Genomic DNA, 21,180 nt, shown 5'->3' with positions numbered 1-21,180 from the left:
GTTTTGAAGTTCTATTCCTCATTGAGTTGGTAGACAGAGAAGTGTCTCCTTTCCCCAACACATGCACATTTTTCTTTTGGTTTTGACAAGATTCCTCAAAACTCCTGATTGGATTGGGGAAAATACACATCTTTCTGATATTGAGCCTTCCCATCCATGAACACGGTATATCATTCCATTTATTCAGGCCTTATTTGATGCCATTTAAAAATATTTTATAATTTTCTCTATGAGACTATAAACTCCATTAGGGCAGATGCTTTGTTGGTTTTCTTCTCTGCTGTATCTTCAGAGTCAAGGACAGAGCAGGACACAGAATAGATGTTTCATAAGAATTTGTTATTTAATGTCTTTCATATACTTTATTAGATCCGCTTCTACATATCTTATATTTATGTTGCTATATATTTTTATTGTAGTTTCCAATCAGCTATGGTTGGTATATGGAAATTCAAATGTTATTTTTGGGTTGATTTTTTTAAAACCCTTTATTTGTTCTAATACTCTGTAGATTCTCTCGGATTTTTAAATGCAGACAGTTCTAATGGACATCTATTTCAGAAGAAGGGAAGAATGGGTATTGCGTAGGCACCTGGCAGCATCTTTCACACTGCTACTATATGAAGCTAGAAGAGGCAGGTACTCTAGCCCTGGCAGCTAAAGCAGCTCGTGGACTTTAAATCTGAAGCTAATGGTCCAACAAAGAAGGTGTCTGTTGAGTGAGTATTCATTTGGCCAATTCTGGCACTAGTAGTGGTTTCTATTGAGCAGAGGTTCTAGTACCAGCAAGAGCATCCAGTGCGGTTTGCAGAAGTTAGACCAGTAGTGGTGTCTGATGACCAGTAGTGGTGTCTGATGCCCAGTAATAATCAGAAATGGCACCCCAAACAAAGTTTCTGCAAACTCTGATTTTGACCATAATTTTGGTGATTTAGACTCCCTGAATTCCTTCCCCACTTTTTGATTCTGATTTCCAACAACTCTGTGACTCATTCAATATCCTACTAATTAATTCCATTTCTATTTCAGTTAATCAAAGATAGTTTTTTTTTTGGTAACCAAGAACTCTGAACAATTCAACTCTCATGCTATCTGCAAATAACTTTGTCTCTTTCTTACATATATATATCTTATATATATTATCTATAGATCTAATACGTTCTATGCTTATAAAATGAAATGCATAGATCTTCAGTTTTCAGTTTAGTCAGTTTTGACAAATGGATATACTCATGTAACTCACATCTTTATTAAGAGATGGAAATCTCCATCACTCCAGAAAGTTCTTTCATGTCCTTCCCAGTCAACCCAACGTTAGTACTTTTAAAACTATAGTGAGCTGACCAGGCACGCTGGCTCACGCCTGTAATCCCAGCACTTTTGGAGGCTGAGGTGGTTGGATACGAGGTCAGGAGTTCGAGACCATCCTGGCCAACATGGTGAAACTCTGTCTCTACTAAAAATACAAAAATTAGCTGGGTGTGGTGGCATGCACCTGTAATCCCAGCTACTCGGGAGGCTGAGGCAGGAGGATCACTTGAGCCCAGGAGGCAGAGGTTGCAGTAAGCCAAGATTGCGCCACTGCACTCTAGCCTAGGCGACACAGCGAGACTCCGTCTGAAAACAAAACAAAAGAAAAACCCAAAAAAACCAAACCCTACAATGACCTATCATTGTATCATTAAAATTAAAAAGTTGGACAACACCAAATCTTGAGGCTATGGACCTTAACAATTAGAAAGCGACTAGGATAGTAGAGGTGACTGACCAACTGACCAGGTGATGTAGTGAGGTAACTTCCTTAAGTACGGAAACTCAGTACCATTGCATTTACCAAAAGCTGACAACTTTTCAGACGCAGCTCTATTAGTTTATGAAAAGTGCAGTTGGAGGCCTCTGAACGAATTGCCCCGGGGTTGCGGAGGGGCGGGGCTGGGAGAGAAAAGTTGAGGAAGTCGAGGGACCTGAGCATCCAGGACACCCCACAGCCTCCAGAGGCTCGGGTGGACTGGAGTCTGCGCACTCCGCCGAGAGCGTGCCCTTGGCTGATCCAATCAGAGCGGTGGATCCACCCTCTGCGCCTTGGCAACGGGACGCACAAGCAAGCTCGGCGCGAGGTGGCGGTTTGAATCTGGCCCCCGGCGAATCGCGTTATGTCGCGACCGAAGGTAGGAGTCGACCTGACCCAGATGCTTTTATCGTCCCTAGAAAAAGGGAGGAAAGCCGCAGAGGGATTCAAAATCGGTTGGGGATGGTTTTTCTCGCGGAATGGGTGGAGGGGAGCGGCGGAGGGCGGGGAAGTTTTTCTCGCGGAGGAATTCCGGAAAGAGGAAGAAAAAAATCCGCCGAACTCAGAGGAAAGACTGCAAGTCCCGGCATGCACCGCGCCGCCCAAGCTGCAGCGCACCTCCCGAGAGCCCGGCCTGCTGGCGGGAAATTTACATAGCAGTGAAGTTCTAAGCTCGGTGAACCTGGGGAAGCTGAACCTCAGAATTTCAGATCTGCTGACTTGGCGAAGGCCGTCTGCCCGTCCATCCGTCCATCCATCCATCCATCCATCCATTCATTCATTTATCCTCCATCCATTCATTCGTTTATCCATCCATGCAAAACAACGCTAATTAGTGTCTTTTCCAAGCCAAGCTCAGTGCTGACCAAGGGACACAGGTGAATCAGACAAACTCCTGCCCTCTAAGAGAGCACAGACCAACTCCCTCATTTTAAGAATGGGAAAAATGAAAGTCGAAGAGGGAAATGAATTACTGTAAAGTCCAGCTCTCCCCACCCCAACCTACTTCCTCTTCTTTTTTTTTTTTTGTTTTTTGTTTTTTGAGAGGGAGGCTTACTCTGTCGCCAGGCTGGAGTGCAGTGGCACGATCTCGGCTCATTGCAACCTCCACCTCCCGAGTTCAGGCGATTCTTCTGCCTTAGCCTCCCGAGTAGCTGGGACTACAGGCATGTGCCACTACGCCCAGCTAATTTTTGTATTTTTAGTAGAGACGGGGTTTCACTATGTTGACCAAGATGATCACGATCTCTTGACCTCGTGATTCACTCGCCTCATTCTCCCAAAATGCTGGGATTACAGGTATGAGCCACAGCGACTGGCTTCCAACTCCAACCTACTTCTTAATCCCAGCTCTCATTCATGAATAGCACCTTCATCCATCCATCCCTCCCTCTTTCTCTCTTTCTTTCTTTTCTTTTTCTTTTGAGACAAGGTCTCACTTTGTTGCTCAGGAGGGAGTGCAATGGTGTGATCTTGGCTCAGTTGACTTCCTGGGCTCAAGCGATTGTCCTGCCTCTGCTTCCCAAGTAGCTGAGATTACTGGTGTGTGCCACCATGTTCAGCTAATTTTTTTTTTTTTTTTTTTGAGACGGAGAATTGCTCTGTCACCTAGGCTGTAGTGCAGTGCCATGATCTTGGCTCACTGCAACTTCTGCCTCCCAGGTTCAAGAGATTCTCCTGCCTCAGCCTTCCGAATAGCTGGGATTACAGGCGTGTGCTACCATGCCTGGCTAATTTTTTGTATTTTTAGTAGAGATGGGGTTTCACCGTGTTAGCCAGGATGGTCTTGATCTCCTGACCTCGTGATTCACCTGCCTGGCCCTCCCAAAGTGCTGGGTTTACAGAAGTGAGCCGCTGTGGCCAGCCATTTTTTTTAGTTTCTGTAGAGACAGGAGTCTTGCTATGTTGCCCAGGCTGGTCTGGAACTCCTGGCCTCAAGCCATCCTCCTGCCTTGGCCTTTCAAAGTGCTGGGATTATAGGCATGAGCCACTGTACCTGGTCAGCCTCTTATTTCTTGAATTGTCTCTCCCAACAAAAAATGAGTTTATCTGCTTTCAGAGTGACTTGAACTTCGACTTTTTACTACAATTCATTGTTCACATGACTGTTTAACATCTGACTTGTTCTTCCCTGTATTCCCGTCCCCCGCAAATAGCTGACTACAGTTGATACATGTTGAATGACTGTTATTGAACAACCTACCTAGATGCTCAGCTAAAAAACTGGGACTCTGTCTTGACTCCTCAATCTTCCTCACATCCCACATCCAATAAAAGCCTCCTCCTTTAACTTTCTAAACCTGTCTTGAATTTATTCTTTCCTCCACATCAACTACCACTATGCTAATCATGACCAAACTCTCAAATTTTAAAAATTAATACTCTTAAAACACACAGATTGGGACACATATCACCTTTTTTTTGTGCTTTTGAGACAGAGTCTTGTTCTGTTGCCCAGGCTGAGGTGCAGTGGCATGAACACGTCTTACTGAAGCCTTGACCTCTTGGGCTTGAGTGATCCTCCTGCCTCAGCTTCCTACATATTACTTTTTAAAAGTATTATTAGAAAAAAGAAAACAAACGTCTACTGCAATAGTTCTTTCTCATTAACCTGACTGATTCCTTTGAAAGGAAGGTTGTGACGCTATGAATTTTGTTTTGATTGTTGGAACGGGAAGCAAAGGTCTCCTGTGTATTGACTTAGGACTTTGCAGTTTCTGTCAAGTGACCCAGGGGAAATAGGAGTATGAATTTACTTGATCAGGAATGTTCTTGTCAGCCTTAAGAGAACATGCCAGGATATACTTTGTGTACCCTCACAAAAATATGCCCAGAGAAGGCCAGAGGTCAGAATACCATTCATTCCAACCTTCGATCTCATCTCCTCAAGGTTATGGTCGCCAAAAGGTATGCTGGGAACTCTCCAGAGGGCTAAGGGTGCAGTGAGTAATTGGATCAGGCAGGAATGAAGCTGGGGATAAAGGAACCAGCTAAGCCATGAAGCTGATCTCTGGTGAGATGATAAGTGAGTAAGCTGGTGTGGCAAACTGGTTTCAGCATGGTTGTCTCCACCCGGCAGGTAGTACCAGGGAGCTCAGAGCAGGATTCCAGGAATAGAGCCAGGAATTAAGGCAGCTGGCAGTGCCATGAGCCTATGCTCTTTTCGACTCAACACCAGCTGGTGCCATTCATGCCACCTTCCATGAATGAAACCAATGAGAAATGAAGTTCTCTGTTTGTAAGCCAAATAAGCAACGAAGCCACTTTTGAATCATTTTCTCAATCAGATCATTTTTTAAAAAAAGCCTTGTAGCCTTGTCTTTTCTAAATGCGTTATTTTAGTGGTTTGTGGAAAGTATTTATATTCTTGGGCTGTTTTTTGGGTCAAGATAGTAATAGGACTTCTATCTCAGGCAATGTGACAGATGAGATTGCTTGGAAAGCTTATTAACATAACACACTTAAAGATGCTGGGCAAAATATAACAAACATCTTTTGAACTCTTTAACTGACCTGTGTGTGGAGTGGCAAGGATTGGTAGAAGAAAAATCCCCAAGGATCCCCACCCCAACACACACACACAAAGAAGGAAAATAAAAAACAGAATTGTCACTAACTGATTCTTCATTTATCATTTTCCTTGGGGAGGACATTGATTGTCTCACAAACAAGAGTTGGAGAAGCGTCATAGGGCCTACCGGGCAGAGTTGGAACTGAGACCTCACCGTAAAGCTGGACCCTTCAGAGAGCCCCACCCTTAGTAAAGGTGTGATTAGAATCAGTTTACCCTTCAGCAGTGGGAGACAACTAGGAAGCTAGTCAGCTTCAATGTGGGGGAGAAAACCTTTCTCCTGAGAATTCTTAACCTTAGATGAGTCCTCAGGCTGGTCTGAGAAATGCTAAAGCAAGATGTTAACCATGAAGTTTACTGTTCTTGGGGGCCCAGAAAGATGTAAATGTTAAACACCTCTGAGTCGAACATCTTTGACTCCTATAATGGTCAAATTACATAACAATTAGGTAAGAAAAGATGTTTAAAATAAGTAAAAAAAAAAAAAAAGAAAAAAAAGCTTGTTCATGATAAACCCTCAGAAAACCAGGGAATAGTAGGAAATTTACTCAGTTTAGAGTAAATTGAGGATAACTATAAGAACCTACAGCCAGTACCATTCTTAAAAGGTGAAATAGAGAATGCATTCCTCTTATGATCAGGAGCAAGATAAGGATGTCAGCTCTTACCCCTTTTAGTCGACTCTGTACATACTAGAGTTTTTGCCAGTGCAATAAAGCAAGAAAAAGAAATAAAAGGTATAAATATTGAAAAGAAAAGAGTAGGTCTGCCTTTAGTAGCAGATGACATCATTGCATGCAGAGAAAACCCAAAGGATTTACAAACTACCAGAACTAATAATTCAGCAAGGGCATCAAATACAAGGTCAATATACAAAATCAATACTTCTATATATGTATCAGTTTCCAAGGTCTGCTTTAACAAGTTGTCACAAATTTCATGGTGTTTAGAAACACTAACTTACTATCTTAACAGTTGTTATTTATTTATTAATTTATTTTTTTGAGATGGAGTCTCACTCTGTCACCCAGGCTGGAGTGCAAGGGTGTGATCTTGGCTCATTGCAACCTCTGCTTCCTTGGTTCGAGTGATTCTCCTGCCTCAGCCTCCTGATTGGCTGGGATTATAGGTATGTACCACCATGCTAATTTTTATAATTTTTAGTAGCTAAGGGGTTTTACTATGTTGGCCAGGCTGGTCTCGAACTCCTGACCTCAAATGATCCTCCCGCCTTGGCCTCCCAAAGTGCTAAGATTACAGGTGTGAGCCACTGTGCCTGGTCTCTGTCTTACAGTTCATGAGATCAGAAGTCTGAAAGGGGTCTTGCTGGGCTAAAATCAAGGTGTTAGCAGGGCTGCCTTCATATCTGGAGGCTCTAGGAGAGAATCTCTGTTTTTTGCCTTTTCTGGTTTCTGGAGGCTGTCTCATAGTCCCCTTTCATGTTCAAAGGCAGTTCTCACATTGTGTGACTCTGATACTGTGACATTGACTGTGCTTTCTTCCACACTTAAGGACCCTTATGATTACGTTGGGCCCACCCAGATAATGCAGAATAATCTTTCTATTTTAAGGTTCGTTGATTAGCAACATTAATTCCATCTGCAATTTTAAATCCCCCTTGCCATATAATGTAACATATTGATAGGTTCTAGGGATTAGACATGGACATCTTTGGAGGTGGGCTTTTTCACCTATTACAATTTACTATCAGGTAGAAAATGAAATTTGAAAATGCTGTATGTAACAGTGTCACAAAATAAAATACCTATGAATAAATTTAATTTAAAATGTACAAAGCTGCTATACTGAAAACTAGAAAGTATTGTAGAAAAAAAATTTTTTTTAAAGATTTAAATTAATGGAGAGATAGATCATATTATTCGTGGATTGGAAAACTCAGTACTTTATGATGTCACTTCCTGAAAATATCTGTAGGTTCACTGCAATGCTAATCAAAATCTCAACATGTTTTTTTTGTAGAAATTGGCAAGCCAATTCTAAAATTTATGTTGCAGTGCAAAGGACCCCTAACTGCAAAGGCAATCTTGAAATCAGAACTTACTTTACCTGATTTCAAGATTTACTAGAAAGCTACAGCAGTAATTAAGCCAATGCGATAGTGACATAAGGATAGACGAGTAAATAGAGCAAAACACAGTCTTGAGATAGATCCACATACACATGGTCAATTGAATTGTGACAGACGTGCCAATGCAATTCAATGAGGAGAGGGAATTTTTTTTAACCAAAGGCTCTGGAGCAACTGGATAAACATATGGAAAATGGAATTAAAAGCAGGAGAAAGGATTAAAGATAAAATACAAAAAGACAAGGACAGCTTGGCTAGTGTTGGGGGAGTTGGAAGGGCTTGAATGGCAGAATGAAACAAGATCCACTGCGTTTCAGTGGGGCTTCCTTCTGCCAGTTTCGTAAAGCAGTATCCTCCATTCCCCTCCGCCGCTCTTTGGGCTGTAGGCTGGTGTGCTAAGCAGAATTCTAAGATGGTCCCCAAGATTCCCACCCCCTGGAGTACATGCTTTGTACAATTCTCTCCCCTTGAGTGTGGAGGAGACTGTTAATTTGATGGTGTAGTTATTATGGTGATTACCTTCCGTTACTTAAGACTCCATCGTAGGTGACTTGGAGAGGGGAAGGTTGGAAGTCAGAGGGACGTGCTCCACATTGCCTGGAGGAAAACAAACATGCATGTTGTGAAGTGCCTATGGGGTCCACACTGCAGGGAGCTGCAGGCAGCCTCTAGGAGCTGAGAGCAGTCCTCTGCAGACAGCTGGCAAGTAAACAGGGATCTCCTCCCTACAACCCTAGGCAATTGAATTCTGCCAACAATCTGAATGAGCTTGGAAGGGGACCCCAAACCTCAGATGAGATCCATAACCCCAGCCATCACCTTGACTGTGGCCTTGTGAGAGCTGAGCCAATGATGCAGCTAAGCTGTGCCCACACTCCTGGCCTATGGAAACTGAGATAATGGATTTCCATCATTTTAAGCCACTGATTTTGTGGTACTCTGTTACCCAGCAATAGAAAATGAATGCAGATAGCAGGTCTGTCCCAGCTGCAAATGCCATCCTGCACAGGACCAATTTCGATTTCTCTCTTCACACGTGCGTTAGGAATTGGTCTTCCCAGAACAGACAGCCAAGCTGTTTTGGACATGGTTAAAGTGGATAATACCCACCACGACTGAGGATATGAAAGGTCCATTTGGGGTGAAAGGAATTAATATTTCTCTGAGTCTTTGACCTATCCCCTTCTGGGATCCTCGATCTAATCAAACATTCCAAGTATAGTAGAAAGCCCAGATCCTTCTCACAGAGTGTACTGAGCTGAGCTTTCAAAACTGGGGTTCAGGGCTGACCTTTGGAGTACGGAAAACCAGGCATTTGCTATACTGGTCATACCTGTGGAGGAAACCTGCAGTAAGATGGTACCATGGATACTTGGGAGTTCATTCACAGCAGATAAATTCTGGTCCGTTTGCTGGGGGCATGGTGGCCAGTGGGAACCTGATCAGGCTGGACCTTCATGTCTCAGAATCTAGGCACTGTTGAATCTGACAGTTTGGGCATTTTAATATCTGCAGTAAGTTAACCTGGGAAAGCAGGGCGGATATGCAAAACCAGTTACAGCCTTTTCCTTTCCTCATTGCAGAATCAAAATTATAAGGGCCATGGATTGTCAAAGGGAAAAGAGCGGTGAGTGGTCCCATCCAATCCAACAATCACAGAGCAACCAACCTCCCTCCCTCCCTCCCTCCCTGTGTTTCTTCCCTCCCTCCCCTTTTCAATCCATCTCTCCCTTTTCTACTTTAATAATTATAATGAAAATGATGGTAGTAGTAGTAATCCTAAACCATTATTGAGCACTTACTATATGCCAGGCTCTGGGCCCGTCACTTTACCTGTATTAGTTCACCGAACCCTGACCACAGCACTTTGAAGTAGATTGTGTCCATTTTACAGATGGAGATACTGAAGCTCAAAAAGACTAAGTGACCTGCTCAAGATCACATGATCAGTTAGGGACAGAGCTTGTTGGACTCCAGGACCCACTGTCTAACTTTGGTCTCTCCTGCCTCCAACAACCCTGTGACGACTTGATGACTTGCATGTCAGCTGTGCTCTGATCATCTGCTTCACTCTGCATCGACAACGTGGATGCCGAACTCAGCACCCCTTTGGATCTCCTAAAGAGAATCCACTTGCGCAAAGCGGGAGTGAGCAATGTAGAGTTTATTGGAGATTCCTGTGGGGAGTTAGAGGCGTTCGTTTACATAGCAAATGTTATAAATAGTCTGTTCTCTAGTTCATTAGCTATTTCTCTTCTTTCTAAAATCCCTGCTGGCTGTGCCACCACTGAGGAGGGCATGTGTGATTTGGGACGCTTCTCTCATGCAGCGCTCGTCTTCTTTGCCTTCTTTCTCTCCATACTGACTATCCCACCCACTTCAAATCTCTCGTTCTCTTATGCAGTGCAACTCAGCAGTGTTTCAGATCCTGGCCCTAAACATATTTTCCCAGCCTAGCCCCCTCCCAACAAAACAAAGAGCACCCCACTTAACAGGCCTGTGTTAGGCTGTTTTTGCATTGCTATAAAGGAATACCTGAGACTTTTTATTTTTCTATATTTTTTGAGACAGTTTTGCTCTTTTTGACCAGGCGGGAGAGCAGTGGCATGATCTCGGCTCACTGCAACCTCCGCCTCCCGGGTTCAAGCAATTCTCCTGCTTCAGCTTCCCGAGTAGCTGGAATTACAGGTGTCGCCCACCATGCCTGGCTAATTGAGACTGAGTAGTTTATAAAGAAAAGAGGTGTAACTGGTTCATGGTTCTGCAGGCTTTACAGGCATGGCACCAGCACCTGCTCAGCTTCTGATGAGGCTTCAGGGAGCTTACAATCATGGTGGAAGGCAAAGGGGGAGCAGGCACTTTACATGGCAAGAGTCGGAACTAGTGGGAGGTCCCAGGCTCTTTTAAATAACCAGATCTCCCATGAACTGAGTGAAAACTCACTTATCACCGAGGGGATGTTGCCAAACCATTCATGAAGGATACATTCCCAGGATCTAATCACCTCCCACCAGGCCCCACCTCCAAAATTGAGAATCACATTTTAACTTGAGATTTGGAGGGGACAAACATCCAAACCATATCGAGGCTCCATATACTTATTTTATAGAGGCACACACACACACACACACACACACACACATTTATCATAAAATATTTTTTATTTATGTGCCTTATTAGGGGACACATAGATATTCGTTCCACTACCAGTAAGAGAAAACTCAGTAATAGCAGCTTAAACAAATTGTACTTATTTTCTTCACATTACAAAAAGTCTGGAGTGCTGGTACAGTGGTTCAGTAATGTCAGAGCCAGCGTCTTCATGATTGTCTTTTCTTTTCGAGGTGGGGTCTCACTCTGTTGCCCAAGCTGGAGTGCGGTGGTACGATCATGGCTGCTCACAGCAGCCTTCCTCTCCTGGGCTTACGCAGTCCTCTGATTTCAGCCTCCTGAGTAGCTGGGACAACAGGCTCATGCCAGTGTACCTGGCTAATTTTTAAAATTTATTTTTTGTAGTTTTGAGGTCTCCCTATGTTGCCCAGGCTGGTCTCCAACACCTGGCCTCAAGCGATCCTCCCCCCTCGGCCTCCCAAAGTGTTGGGATTACAGGCATGAGCCTGCATGATAGTCTTGAACTATTCCTCATGGAGACCAAATGGCCACTACAGCTCCAGTCTTCATGTCATGATCAAGACAGGAAGAGCGAGGGAAGACTCAAGCCACATCCCTCTCTTTCTTTCCTTTTTTGATCGAAAGAGCAAAATTTTCCCAGGAACTTAGCCTGCCTAGCAGTCTTATGCTTTTTCTTATTGATTAGAATTGTGTTACATGGCCAACCCCAACTGCATGGGTAGCCAGGAATACAAGTTATATAAGTGTCCTTGTACTGTGATTACTATTCTGCACCCTGCTTTTGTCACAAAGCTCTGAATGCATTGTAACTGCTACTGCTGCTTCATTGTGTATTGCTCGTTATTTATCCATCTTCCTGTTGAAAGGCACTTATGAAGTATTAGTTTCACCAGAAGCCGACCCTGAGGGAAGGAAGTAAGAGCAGATGGTTTATTTAGAAGGTGATTCCAGTGAGCACTGGCAGGGAAATGGGGAAGTAAGACAGCTAAGGAAGGAAACCAGTATAAGGTGCACCATCGACAGGTTATTGCTATGGGCAAGTGGGCTCAAGCCCCCGGGGAATTCCTGGGAGAACGTAGAATGCACTGTGGTCTTATCCTAAGTGTGAGATGGGAGACTTAGCAGATTTATCCACCGACTCCAGTCGTCACTGGTTGTATGGTGTTGGCAGAGGGGCAGTTCACTCTGGTGCTTCCCATCTGCTCCACATGCTAGCTGAGCAGACTCCGGGGCCAGGGAAAGCCCTCAGGTAGCGTGGCAGGTGCTGGCAGTGGAAAGCTGTTTGATTCCCATGCACAGGAGTGGTGAATGTCAAAGGGGTATGGGCGGACCACCAACAGTGCTTGCTACAGGTAATTCCTATAAAAAAATGAGCAATTACAGATAAGCATCCTTGCATGTGTTTCCTGGTAGAAATGCAGAGTACAAACCCACGGTATAGAGCTAGCATGGGCTGCTGAGTTTAGGGTACTGTATGTGCATATTCGACTTCACTAAAATAAAAGTCGGTGGCCCTCTAGAGTGCATTCCACCAGCGGAGAAGGAGTTTCCATTTTATCCCATTTTTGCCAAAACTTGGACCTTTAGATTTTTGCTGGTCTGATGTGCATGACGTAGTCCTTGATTGTTGTAATGTGCCAAATTGCTCTCCAAAGCGGTGTCCAACGTGCATTCCATCAGCATTGTAAGATAATTGTTATTTCTCCACATTCTTTTGAACACTTGTTATTTTTCTGATTTTTTTTTTTTTTTTGAGACGCAGTATCACATTGTTGCCTGGCCTGGAGTGCAGTGGCATGATCTCAGCTCACTGCAACCTCCACCTCCGAAGTTCAAGCAATTCTCCTGCCTCAGCATCCTGAGTAGCTGCGATTACGGGCGCCCACCACCATGCCCAGCTAATTTTTTGTATTTTTAGTGGAGATGGGGTTTCACCATGTTGGCCAGTCTGGTTTCAAACTCCTGACCTCGTGATTCATCCACCTTGGCCTCCCAAAGTGCTGGGATTACAGGTGAGAGCCACTACACCTGGTTTAAGCTGATACATTTAAAAAATACATATTAAATTATTTAAAAAGCAATAAAAGGCCAGGCACTGTGGCTCATGCCTGTAATCCCAGCACTTTGAGAGGCTGAGGTGGAAGGATCACAAGGTCAGAAGTTCGAGACCATCCTGGCCAACATGGTGAAACCCCATCTCTACCAAAAAATAAAAAAATTAGCTGGGCATGGTGGTGGGTGCATATAATCCCAGCTACTCAAGAGGCTCAGGTAGGAGAATCACTTGAATCCAGGAGGCAGAGGTTGCAGTGAGCTGAGATTGCACCACTACACTCCAGCCTGGTGACAGAGATAGACTCTGTCTCAAATAAATAAATAAAAATAAAAAGCAATAAAATATTACATGGTAGCATAAACTTATTTATTTATTTATTTATTTTTGGAGACATGGTCTTACTCTGTCACCCAGGCTGGAGTGCAGTAGAGTGATCTTGGCTCACTGCAACCTCCACCTCCCGGGTTCAAGTGGTTCTCCTGCCTCAGCCTCCAGAGTAGCTGGGATCACAGACTACCATGCCTGGCTCATTTTTGTATTTTTAGTAGAGATGGGGTTTCACTATGCTGGCCAGGCTGATCTCAAACTCCTGACCTCAAGTGATTTACCCACTTTGCCTTCCCAAAGTGCTGGGATTACAGGTGTGAGCCATTGTGCCCTGCCCAACATTTTTATGAGTTACAGTTATATCCCTCCCTAAAATGTACTGAGATGAGTAGTAGTTGTTTTACATTTTTGTGAATCTCTTTAACGCCTTGCTTATTAGAAAATATTTGAGTTTCCAGATCTTCTGTGTTCAATTTGTTTTGATAGATTGTTTTGGTCAAAGGATAGGAAGAAAATCCAGCCTTAGAAAGATAGGTAGTTGGAAAAGGGAAGACTTTGTGTACCCCTGAAAGAGAGTTGGGGACGCTGAGGAATACTTGAGCCCACACTTGACAACCTATGTCTCTAGGGGATTACAATATGCATCCTTACCTTATCACAGTCTACCTTGAAGCAAAATTATACCACTTCATGTACAACTACGAGCCCTACAATCACACACTTGTTTACTCCCCTCTGATCTTTTGTGCTGCTATTTTTGTCATATATTTACTTGTAAATATGTTAGAAACCTTACTTTACATTCTCACTATATTTGCTTTAAATAGCTGCTTATATGTGTGTTTTTTTTTTAATTAAGACATGGAAGAAAGTATTCCACATTTACCCCATTCGTCATTCCTTCTGAATTTCCATCTGGTATAATTTTCCTTCAGCCCGAGGAATGTTCTTTAGTGTTTCTTATAGTGCGGATCTGTTGGCAAAAAATTCTCTCAGCTTTTATTTATTTGAACATGTCTTTATTTCACTGTCATTTTTTAAGTAAAGTTTTACTGGATATAGAATTCTAAGTTGATCTTTTTTTCTTAAAGCACTTGAAAGATAATGTTCCTTCCTCTTCAGGCTTACATTGTTTCTGATGTGAAGTAGCTATTCTTTTTTTTTTTTGAGACAGAGTCTTGCTCTGTTGCCCCCAGGCTGGAGCGTAATGGTGCAGTGTCGGCTCACTGCAACCTCCACCTCCCGGGCTCAAGCGATTCTCCTGCCTTAGCTTCCCACGTAGCTGGGATTACAGGCGCTCGCCACTATGCCCGGTTAATTTTTGTATTTTCAGTAGACGTGGGGTTTCTTCATGTTGGTCAGACTGGTCTCGAACTACCAACCTCAGGTGATCTGCCTGCCTTGGCCTCCCAAAGTCCTGGGGTTTAGCTCTTCTTGTCTTCTACTCCTACTCTCCACCCACTTTTACCCCTATGCAATATGTCTTTTTTCTCTGACTTTTTTTTTAGGACTGTTCTGTTTTCAGCAAGTTGACGATGGTTTACCTGGGTGTACTTTATATTGTGTCTGTCTTGCATGGGGTTAATTGAGCTTCTTGGATCTGTGAGTTGATAATTTAATCAAATTTGAAAAATGTTTAGCCATCATTTCTTCAAAAAATAGTTTCTGTCCTCTCTTCCCCATCTCTTTCTTGAACTTCAATTACATGTATGTTAGACTGCTTGATGTGATCTCACAAGTCACTGAGGTTCTTTTCATGTAAATTTTTTTTCTCTAATTCAGTTTGAACAATTTCAATTGGACTGTTTTCAAATGTACTGTTTTTCCTTCTCAATTCCCAGTCTCTTGCTAGGTACATCCGTTGAATTTTTTTTTTTTTTTTTTTTTTTNTTTTTTTTAATGAATGAGAGGTTCTTATGTTGCCCAGGTTGGCCTTGAACGCGTAGCCTTGCCTCCTCAAGCGCCAGGACAACTGGCCTGAGCCACCACAGCTCCCCACTTTTTTTTTTTTCGTTGAACTTTTAATTTCAGATATTATAGTTTTCCCATCTAGAATTTCTATTTGGTTCTTTTTTGTTTGTTTGTTTTGTTTAGACAGGGTCTTGCTCTGTCACCTAAGCTGGAGTTCAGTGGTGTGATCAGCTTCAACCTCCTGGGCTCAAGTGATCCTCCCACCTCAGCTGCCCAGGTAGCTGGGATTACAGGCACATGCCACCATGTGTCTAATTTTAAAATTTTATGTAGAAATGGGGTCTCACTGTGTTGCGCAGGCTGGTCTTGAACTTCTGGGTGATCCTCCCACCTCAGCCTTCCAAAGTGTTGGGATTATAGGTGTGAGCCACTTGACTATTTGGTTCTTTTTTTTCTTTTTTTTTTTTTTTGAGACAGAGTCTCGCTCTGTCACCAGGCGACAGGCTGGAGTACAGTGGCGCAGTCTCGGCTCACTGCAACCTCCGCCTCCCAGGTTCAAGCAATTAATTCTCCTGCCTCAGCCTCCTGAGTAGCTGGGACTACAGATGTGTGCCACCGCGCCCAGCTAATTTTTTATATTTTAATAGAGACGGGGTTTCACCATGTTGGCCAGGATGGTCTCGATCTTTTGACCTCGTGATCCGCCCGCCTCGGCCTCCCACAGTGCTGGGATTACAGGCGTGAGCCACCGCGCCCGGCCTGTTTGGTTCTTTTTTAGACTTTTTATTCCTTTTCTGCAATAACTCATCTATTCACACATTGTATCCATCTTTTCCCATACATCCTTTAACATATTCGTAATAATTTTTAAATTCCTTCTCTACTGATTCTGATAACTGGGTCATTTACGGGTTTATTTCAATTGGCTGTTTTTCCTGTTGGTTATGCATTACACTTCCCTGCTTTGCTGTTGCATGTGTTATATTTTTAGAACTGCATTCTGGATATTGTGTATGAAAAGCAGTTACGTATAATCATTTTTTAGTGTTTGTATACGTATATATGCACACATACATTCACACACTTTATAGAGTATGCGAGCGCCTTCCTCTGAGTAGCAGTTAGGGTTAGCAGCTGATCATTCAGATTCCACCTAAAGCTGAGTTGTACGTGGGTTGGGCTGCAGCTTTAATTAAATTTTGTGTACTTCAATCCAATCTCCGGCACTGCCACTTTGAGTTTGTTAGTATTTGAGCTAGGTGGAAGTTGGGCTGCAGTGCTGATTATCGTTTATTTTTATTTTTATTATTTATTTATTTTTAAATGGGAGTTTTGCTCTTATTGCCCAGGCTGGAGTGCAATGACGTAATCTCGGCTCACTGCAGCCACCACCTCCTGGGTTCAAGCGATTCTCCTCCTCAGCCTCCGGAGTAGCTGGGATTACAGGCATGCGCCACCACATGTGGCTAATTTTGTATTTTTAGTAGAGATGGGGTTTCTCCATGTTGGTCATGCTGGTCTCGAACTCCTGACCTCAGATGATCTGCCAGCCTCAGCCTCCCAAAGTGCTGGGATTACAGGCGTGAGCCACCGTGCCTGACCTTTTATTTTAGAGACAGTGTTTCACTATGTTGCCCAGGCTGGTCTCCAACTCCAGTTTTTCATCTGTCAACATAAAAAAATAGAGACAAATCTCTAAGTAAAAAGGTTTTATTTGGAAATAATATACAAGAGGTAGAACTGCAATCCAGGATGTCCATATAGACTAGGGTGGCCCCCAGCATGTCTGAAAACAAAGGAAAATGTTAGGGTTCTCTTGGGGAAAGAGGAGATTTAAGCAAGTCGTTTCAAAAGAAAGCTCACTGGTGCTAGCAGCAAGTTTTCTAGGAGAGCTGGTGAGTTCAGTAGCAGATTGGCGACTGTCAGTAGTCGCTAGGTAGGACTTGGGGTCCTGGAGTTCCTGTTAGGCCCGTGCAATTTCGGACTGGGCCTGAGAAAGTGTCAGTCTGGTGTTCTTGTATAGCTCCTAGCTGCCCTTGTGCTATTAGCAGTACTTGTGTCTCATGGGGTAAGCTGTGATTTGAAAACTGTTCTTGTGATAGTTCTTCTTATCTGGCAAATCATGCATGAGAACTCTCCCTTCATAAACTTCCCTGGCTCTCTTTTTTTATTTTTTATTTTTTGAGATGGAGTCTCTCCCTGTCGCCCAGGCTGGAGTGCAGTGGTGGGATCTCAGCTGACTGCAACCTCTGCCTCCCAGGTTCATGTGATTCTCTTGCCTCAGCCTTATGTGTTGCTGGGACTATAGGCGTGCACCACCATGCCCACCTAATTTTTTTTTTTTTTAATTTTTTTGAGACAGAGTCTAGCTCAGTTGCCCAGGCTGGAGTGCAGTGGTGGGATCTCAGCTGACTGCAACCTCTGCCTCCCAGGTTCATGTGATTCTCTTGCCTCAGCCTTATGTGTTGCTGGGACTATAGGCGTGCACCACCATGCCCACCTAATTTTTTTTTTTTTTAATTTTTTTGAGACAGAGTCTAGCTCAGTTGCCCAGGCTGGAGTGCAGTGATGTGATCTCAGCTCACTGCAGCCTCTGCCCCCTGGGTTCCACTGATTCTCCTGCCTCAGCCTCCCGGGTAGCTGGGATTACAGGCACGCGCCACCACGCCTGGCTAATTTTTATATTTTTAGTAGAGACAGGGTTTCACCATGTTGGCCAGGTTGGTCTGCAACTCCTGACCTTAGGTGATCCCACTCACCTTGGCCTCCAAAAATGCTACAATTACAGGCATGAGCCACTGTGCCTGGCCTAATTTTTTTGTATTTTTAGTGGAGACAGGCTTTCACCATGTTGGTCAGGCTGGTCTTAAACTCCTGACCTCAAATGTTCTGCCTGCCTTGGCCTCCCTAAATGCTGGGATTATAGGCGTAAGCCACCTTGCCCGGCCCCCTGGCTCTATTTTGCCAGGGTTTGACGCAAGTGACTCCATTTTGAATCTGACAATTTTCACATACCGCTAATTATGTTAGCTCGAGGTTTTTTAGATGTTTTTATCAAGTTTAAGAAGTTCCCTTCAGAGTTTTTAAATGAATGAGTGTTAAATTTTGTCACGCTTTTCCTGCGTCAATTCATATGATTATGTGATTTCTCCTCTTTAGTCTGTTAATGTGACTGATTAAATTGATTATTATTATTATTATTTTTTGAGATAGTCTCTCTAAAGATAGTTGCCCAGGCTAGAGTGCAGTGCTGCTATCTCAGCTCAGTGCAACCTCTGCCTCCCCGGTTCAGGCGTTTCTCTTTCGTCAGCCTCCTGAGTATCTGGGACTATAGGCGTCCACCACCACACCTGGCTAATTTTTGTATTTTTTGGTAGAGATGGGATTTCACTATGTTGGCTAGGCTTGTCTCCAATTCCTGACCTCAAGTAATCTGCCTGCCTCAGCCTCCCCACAAAGTGCTGGGATTACAGGCGTGAGCCACCATGCCCAGCCCATTGATTAATTTTTAAATATTGAACCAGCCTTGCCTACTGGAAGGCAGGTTATGGGATATAATCCTTTTTATACATTGCTTAATTCCATTTGATAGTATTTTGTTAAAGATTTTGCATCTATATCCATAAGGGATATTTGTCTGTGGTTTACTTCTTGTGTACTGTCTTTGGTTTTGATATCAGGCTGATACTAGCTTCGCAAAATGAATTTTCAAATTCTCCCTCCTCGTCTGTTTTCTGGAAGAGATTGTGTAGGATTGGCATTAATCCTTCTTCAAATATTTGGGAAAATTCTCCAGTGGAACCATCTGGGCCTGGAGGTTTCTTTTTTGGGAGGTTTTGAATTATGAATTCAATTTCCTTAATAGCTGTAGAGCTATTTGGATTCCCTATTTCATATTGGATGAGTTGTAGTAATTGTGCTTTTTGAGGAATTGGTCCATTTCATCGAAGTTGTCACATTTAGGTGTGCAGAGCCGTCAGTGGCATTTCCTTGTTGTGGCTGCGATGCCTGCTGGCCCTGCGCTGGTGGCCTGTGTTCCAGTCCTCATCTTGGGTAGTTGTTTCTTTTCTTTGTCAGTCTTGCTGACAAATAGGTTGGTCAATTTGATTGCTCTTTCCAGAGAACTTGCCTTTTATTTTGCTGATTTGCTATAATGTTTTTCGGTTTTTGATTTTATTGATTTCCAACTTGCCCCCTTTGACATCACCCCAGAGTAGGAGGGGCACCTTGTTACTGCCAGGCTGGGGAGGAAGTCCAGGCTCCACACGTGCCCTCCACTGATGCAGTGGGGGTGGGAGCCTCGTTACCGCCTGGCAGGGATGAAAGCCTGGCTCTGTCTGTGACCTTCTCTGACAGCACTGAGCAGGGGTGTTGGGCGCCCTGCTGCCACCTCAGGGGAAGTCTAGACTCCCTACACAGCCTTTGCTGGCATCACTGGGGGTGGGCCACGGATGTGTTCTGGGGGATCTGGCTGGAGTAGAGCAGTGATTGTCTAAGTCATCTGTCTGGCTGGGTCACTCTTTTCTTGGTCCTTTGCTAGAGAGGGTGTGCTTTTCTTGAAGCTTTTGTCGTTTGTGCCCATTGGCATTTCTGGGTTGGTGGCTTTTCATCTCCATGTCTGAACTATATGAGACAAAAAGGAAACCCGGGGAATTCACCACCACGTAGTTCCTGTGGTCCTGAAATACACAGCCAGTCTGCCTTCTTCTCTTTCGGTCTTAAATTTGTTTTGTCGATGATGTCTTGAGTTTTCAGTTGTATCAGTAGGAGGAACAGGAGAAAGTACATCTGCTTCATCTTCCCAGGTGATTGTCAGGAAAGGGCTTTGCAAACCCTTCTCATTTCACATACGGGTTAGTCACGGCACATGTAAAGCCGCTAGATCACGCCTGGCACATAGTAGGCTTGGATACAATGATCGTTATTTTCCAATGATTTGAAGATTCTATAATTCTCAATTTGATTATGCTAAGTGTTATCAGTCTCTAATGCTAAATTCTGAAATACAGTATGGAACTTTCCAGGTATGGAACTTGACTTCTCTTCCTCCCACTTTTTTCCTCTCCCTGCGCCATCTTAGGAAAATCATTGATCCTGAGCAAATGTTCATTGCCTTACCTTGCAGAGAGCAGGGAGCACCAATCCGGTTCAAGACCGCCCTCATGAACACACTCATGGATGTCCTTCGCCACAGACCAGGATGGGTGGAAGTGAAGGAGTAAGACATTCCCCAGCCTTGTCCCTCCTTCCCTTTGTCTCACAGGTCCTTGTCTTCCTTGGTTTTTCTCCCAGTTCCCCTGGGTGGCTACTGAATTGTCCTAAAGTGGCTGTGACATTTATTCAACACCCACAATGTGCCAGGCACATTATTGCTATCATCTGTGTCTTATTTAAGCCTTTCAGCTAAACCCATAAGATAAGATTATGTTCAGAGTTATTAAACCAATTGCTTAAGGTCACACAGCATGTCAGCATCAGAGCAGGATTCAAACCCAGGCGCATTTGTGTCCTGTGGCTTTCAGCAGAGACTAGGAATGCAGCTACCACAGACCTGTGGCCTGGATTCTCCAGTGACGGGTCCAGATCAAGAACTGCTCATCCCTGGGCACTTGCTGGTTCTGTGACTTTGGCCCGTAAGCCTATCTTTCTTTTCTTTATGCTGGCCTCTGGAGATACTGATTGAGACAAACCAGCATGTGATGCCAGCACAGAGTAGGTACTGTTAGTGAGGGCTAGGGTTTGGATGCATGCAGTGGAAACCCAAAGTAAAAGAGGCTTCGACTTGCTAGAAGTTGATCTGTCCCATCGAAGTCCATATGTAGGAGGTTCAGAGATGGTCGGGGGGCCCCGCAGAAATGTGGGATCCATTTGCTTCTGTCTTTCCACCCTACTATCCCTTAGGTGAGGCCCTTGTTTTTCATAGTTCAAGGTGGAGCTCCAGCCTCGTAGGCAAGAGGCAAGAAAAGGTATAGGCCAGGTGCAGTGGCTCACACCTATAATTCCAGCACTTTGGGAAGCCAAGGTGGGAGGATCGCTTGAGTCCAGGAGTTCAAGACCAGCCTGAGCAATGTGGCTTTTGTAGAGACCCTGTCTCTACAAAATATTTTTTAAAAAGTTAGCCAGACATGGTGGTGTGTGCCTGAAGTCCCAGCTACTTGGGAGGCTGAGGTGGGAAAATTGCTTAAGCCTGGGAGGTTAAAGCTGTGAGGCTGCAGTGAGCTATGATCACACCACAGCACTCCAGCCTGGGTGACAGAGTGAGACCCTGTCTCAAAAAAAAAAAAAAAAAAAAAAAAAAACCATGG

The 21,180-nt window shown here is 43.9% G+C and overlaps 1 protein-coding gene across 1 annotated transcript in view; it reads left to right on the top strand.

Annotated features, from left to right (window-relative positions):
* Window positions 1–2,051: 2,051 nt before the first annotated feature.
* The window catches only part of TTLL9 (tubulin tyrosine ligase like 9), a 63,999-nt gene continuing 44,870 nt past the window's right edge, over window positions 2,052–21,180 (top strand). The window contains exons 1-3 of the mRNA XM_037732438.1: window positions 2,052–2,168; window positions 9,033–9,076; window positions 19,956–20,093. Coding sequence (XP_037588366.1) covers window positions 2,154–2,168; window positions 9,033–9,076; window positions 19,956–20,093 — 197 coding nt within the window. The 5' untranslated portion in view covers window positions 2,052–2,153. The remainder of the gene's footprint in view (window positions 2,169–9,032; window positions 9,077–19,955; window positions 20,094–21,180) is intronic.

Source organism: Cebus imitator, unplaced genomic scaffold, assembly GCF_001604975.1.
Source record: "Cebus imitator isolate Cc_AM_T3 unplaced genomic scaffold, Cebus_imitator-1.0 Scaffold18, whole genome shotgun sequence".
Classification (NCBI taxonomy): domain Eukaryota; kingdom Metazoa; phylum Chordata; class Mammalia; order Primates; family Cebidae; genus Cebus; species Cebus imitator.
Note: the sequence above shows the minus strand (reverse complement) of the source record. Positions and strands in the feature narration are given on the sequence as shown.